Raw genomic sequence first — 4,838 nt, 5'->3', positions numbered from 1 at the left:
TTTTTTGTGTAAAGCTTGACATTATTTATATTATTGGTTCTCTATATGTCTTTTCTCTTGGCTTCTTTTAAGATTTATTTTCAATTTTGGTTTTTAGAAGTTTAACTATAACTTGTACAGGTGCAATTTGCTTTATGGTTATCTTGCTTGGGGTTTTCACTGAGCTTCTTGGATATTGGATTAATTTTTTATCAGTTCTAGAAAGGTCACAACCACCATGTCTTCAAGCATTTTTTTTTCTGTTTAATCTCTTTTTCCTTCTAGAACTGTAATTGCTCTTGTAATGTTGATAATTTCATATTGTTTTATAAATCTGGAACACTCTTCTTTCCCCTCTTTCCTAGACCCTCCCTCTACTTCTTCTCCTTTTTCTTCTTGTGTTTGTTTCCATTTGTATATTTTTTTAATGGCCTGGCTTCAAGTTCACAGATTCTCTCCCCTGAGGAATCCAGTTTGTCTCTAAGCCAATTAAATAAATTCTTCAATTTTGATTTCTTAGTTTCTACCATTTTATTTAATTACTAGTATTTTTTCACAGTTTCTGTGCATCTGCTCAAATTCTACATTTATACATGCATCTGTTTCACCTTTTTCCCTGGATTCTTTTTTAATTTTATTATAGTTATTTTTAAGTGTGATAATTATAACATCTAGGATGTCTCTGAGGCTGTCTTTATTTTGCTACTTCTTCTCGTTATTATGAGTCACATTTCATTGATTCTTGGTGTACTTTATAATTTTTGATTTTATACAGAACATTTTGTACATAATAACAGTGGAGTCTGAAGTAAATTATATTTTTCTCCAGCAAAGAACATGCCCCTTCATGAGTAAATTGGTAGATGTGGGGTCTGAGTCAATCTAATCTGACACTGGGCTTGGTTTGGGATTCATTGCAGCTTCAGTTTGATCCAATTTATTATTTGCCTCATGTATTTGGAACTCAGTGTCAGAATTTTTCCTTTTGCAGAGATTTTGGTCTGCGTCCTGGTGAGATCCCTCTCTGTGCATTGTAGCCAACCTGCCAGATTTCAAAACTGCATGTAGGGACCGATTCTTTTATCCAGAGCATGTCAGAGAGATTCTTCTTGGCTCTTCTGCCTCGGCCCCAACCTTTGAGTCCACGATTACTGGATAACGAAGAACCAAGGGAAAGTTTGGTATGTGGCTGTAAACTTGCTGTGGCTGAGGCTTTTTGGGATCGTAATCTTCCCTGCTAGCCCACACACAGTTGTTATAAGTTGTTGAAGTTCCAGTTGCTTTCTGCTTACTACCGTAAATGGGAGACTTCTTTATTGCTCATTTATCAGGATTGAGAACAGCTATAGTTCTTTTATATATATATACATAAAACCCTAATATGCAAATAGACCGAATGGCAGAACAACTGAACAATTGAACAACCGGTCACTATGACATGCGCTGACCACCAGAGGGCGTGTGCGGGACATGGTGGGCATCGGCAGCAGGCGGCAGAGTGTGGAACATGGCGGGCATTGGCCATGGTGGGATGGTGGAGCAGGTTAGCAGGGGCGCCAGACCAAGGCAGGGTGCCAGTCGCTGTCATCAGGGTGAGCCTCTGGTGGTTACTGAAAATTCTTTGCTCCCACGTGCTGCGGTCCCACTGGGAGCTCACACCTGCTGCTGGCACCAGCCCTGCTCTGTGCCAGCCCCGATTTCTCAGCGCTGTCAGCAGGTGCAAGCGGGACCCGGGCTGTCAGCGCGTGGGAGCGGCGGCAGTGGGAGTGGGGCTGCTGGCAGACAGGGAACCGGGGACTGCTGCAGGAGGGGCAGGGTGAGGGCACAGAGAATAGGCCAAGACCTGCTCCTGTGCCCACTGCAGCCTCGTGGCCCACAGTTCCTTTCAAGGTGCATGAATTCGTGCACTGGGCCCCTAGTCTCCTATAAAATGCTTATGGCTTTCTGGAATTTAGTTCTCTATGACTTTTTTTTTTTTTTTGCATCCTCATCACTGGTGGATTCAGAATACTTTGATTTTGTAACTGATATGGCTTGTATTGGTTATTAGTGTAAGAGCAATAGTGTCTTGCAACTTTCTATATCCAAACCCAAATCAGAACTCTTCTATTGATCTGTGTCTTTTTCTTTCCAAACTGTATCCAGCTTTATTAAAGATACTTTTCATAAACAATCATGGTATTTCAGGCAGGACATGGGCAGACAATCGTTAACAGTATACAACAACTTTCAAACTCCTTTCTTCAGTGAACTACCAAAATCAGAAAGCCACTATAAAACCCAATGAAGTCTTCATCTGATGCTCTGAACAGGGAAAGTTTAGAGTGAGGGTTGACATTTCACATTAAGCATGTTGTTTAACAACTTTTCACAGGCTGACCCTGACTTTCAGGAAATGAAATAAAAATGGCAGAGAATATCAATCTGTAGATCCACAATCTAAAAAGGAACTGCTGCTCTTTAGAGAGAGGTCCTCTCAGTGGTGACACTGGAAAGTCCAGATTGCCCAACATACTGGAAGTCAATTTTTTTGGGTCAGGCCCCAATAGGTCTCTGGGCTTAAGAGAGTCAAAGTCTATGCTTAAAGTGGAGAGGGAGAAAAGGACATAAAAACAAATTTTAGTTTCCTACACAACAAGGTGTTTGTGCCACATGGCTAATGTGTGTCAACAGCAAGAGATCCCTCCGCCCAGGAACCAAGAGGAAGTTTCTCAAAACTAGAAGGGGAAGGTAGTCCCCCCCCATTCCCCCCCCCCCACCCAATTCAGTCCAGCTTTGGAGACATTCTATTAGTACTATATGTCCTTCCCCCAAAAAATAACAATGAAGTGTTCTGTTTGCTAACAACATAGCTTAAAAAAAAAGAAAAGTAAAACAAAATTCTCCATTTTTATAAAACTTGATAAAAAAAATAGTATTTCAAACTGTACAGTCACTAGAAATACACAGTTATCAAAAATGCACACCCTTCACTGGGCATCTCCAGCACCTTCAGCTTTCTGTGCCTGGTCTGTTTTGGCATCTCCATTTTCTGCAGGATTATTCCCATCTTTGCCAGCATCAGCTTTCCCCTTTTTCCCTTTTGGTATCTTCTCTCCCTTCTTTGCAGGGGCCTTTTTAGTCTTGGGCTCTGGCTTTGGAGGAGCAGGTTTAGCTGATAACCTGGCAGATCTTCTCTGTGGTTCGTCCTTCACCTTGGCTTTATCTCCTTTAGCATCCCCTTCAGCCTTTCTCTTGGGTATGATGGCGATGGTGGCGGGACGCGGGGATGCAGTAGCGCGCGGGCCTTGCTTGGTGCGGGGGTTGATCTAGTCTCATCACTCTGCTCTGATCTGTTTCTTAAAAGTGTAAGTTTTGAATGATCGTTTAAGATATAAGCCCTACATTTACTCACATTGGGCTTCCTTTTATTCTTATACATTTTAAATAAAATTTTCATTTGTAGCTGCCTAAGCATAAATGATTAATTAACATAAATATCTGATTTTCTAAATATTAATAACCTAATACTTTTTATACTACTTTGCTAATGTAGTTAAAGCTAAAAAAGGAGAGAAGACAATATATGGCTTATATAGACATGTACTAACCCCTTGCCGTTTTAAATTTTCATATGTGGAATTTGTGAATTAATTAAGGTTGCATTTACTCTAGCCAAAGACAAATTTTATAAAAAAAAATGATGGGGATCCTTTCCATAGCAAGTAGGTTTTTATTTGTGTTATAGAGTTTAGAAGTAAGGAGATAAGAATACCAGGATATAAGGTACTGAATGTTTGAACATCTGACCATAGGGTCTACTTACAGGAGTCAACAAAGCCAGCACATTATTGTCAAAGGCTTTTAAAAGACTGTCTTAAATAAATATAATGCTTGTCTTCCATTATGAGACCCTATTACTGAAAAAAGATGAAAATATATGAATAAAATTGAAACCCATTTAAGTTATTTGGCTTTTAGCTGAGACACTTAAAGTTTATTTTATTTGATTGTGGTAGAGATGTTTTCCCCTCTTTGTAAGAGGATTGTATATTCCTACCCATTGCTATAACAGCCACAGTGCCTCTCTGTGGAAGGGGAATGCAACCCATCCTATTGAATCAGACTTGTCATTGACTTGCTTAAGCTAATGGAATGTGACTAGAAGTGAGTATCTGGGAGCAGAAACTACAAGAGTTATTGTATTGTTTTCCCACGGCTCTTTATCTTTGCCCAATATTAGAGTAATTGCTACTTTGTGCATCTTCCCAGTAACTTGTTATTTAGAAATATAGCACCTGAAATTTTATTTAGGCATAATGGGAATATCTGGAAACTATGGTTGGTATCATTCTTTTGATGATTTTAATAAATGTGAGGAAAGTGAGAATGATTTGACAATTATTTGATGAATTAAAGCAATTGCATGAAGGGAAAGTTTAAGAAGCTCAAGCTGTGGTACATTTACACAATGGAATACTATGCAGTTGTAAAAAGGAAAGAACTCGTACTATTTGCAACAGCATGGGTGGACCTGGAGAGTAGTATGCTAAGTGAAACAAGCCAGTCAGAGTAAGATAAGTATCACATGATATCACTCATATGTGGAATCTAATGAACATAATAAACTGATGAGCAAAATAGATCCGAGATATAGAATAGAAGCATGGAACAGACTGACAAATTTCAGAGGAAAGGCAGGGATAGGGGGGAGGTGATGAACTGGGGAACTTATATGCATATATGCATAGCCCATGGACAGACAGTAGAGTGGTGAAGGCCTGGGAGGGGTGGGTGCAAGGTAGAGACACTCAATGGGAAGAAAACAAACAAACAAAGGGGACATCTGCAATACTTTCAACAATAAAGAAAAAAAGAGA

At 39.6% G+C, this 4,838-nt stretch overlaps 1 protein-coding gene across 1 annotated transcript; it reads right to left on the bottom strand.

The window, feature by feature from the left end:
* Positions 1 to 2,732: 2,732 nt before the first annotated feature.
* On the bottom strand, positions 2,733 to 3,400 carry LOC132238816 (non-histone chromosomal protein HMG-17-like). Its single transcript, XM_059704861.1, has 2 exons — positions 3,374 to 3,400; positions 2,733 to 3,287 (listed from the first exon to the last, which is right to left on the bottom strand). The coding sequence occupies exons 1-2, from the start codon at positions 3,398 to 3,400 to the stop codon at positions 2,949 to 2,951; spliced, it is 366 nt and encodes a 121-aa protein (XP_059560844.1). The 3' UTR covers positions 2,733 to 2,948.
* Positions 3,401 to 4,838: the final 1,438 nt, after the last annotated feature.

This window comes from Myotis daubentonii, chromosome 7, assembly GCF_963259705.1.
Source record: "Myotis daubentonii chromosome 7, mMyoDau2.1, whole genome shotgun sequence".
NCBI lineage: Eukaryota > Metazoa > Chordata > Mammalia > Chiroptera > Vespertilionidae > Myotis > Myotis daubentonii.
This window is presented reverse-complemented; position numbering and strand designations above follow the sequence as displayed.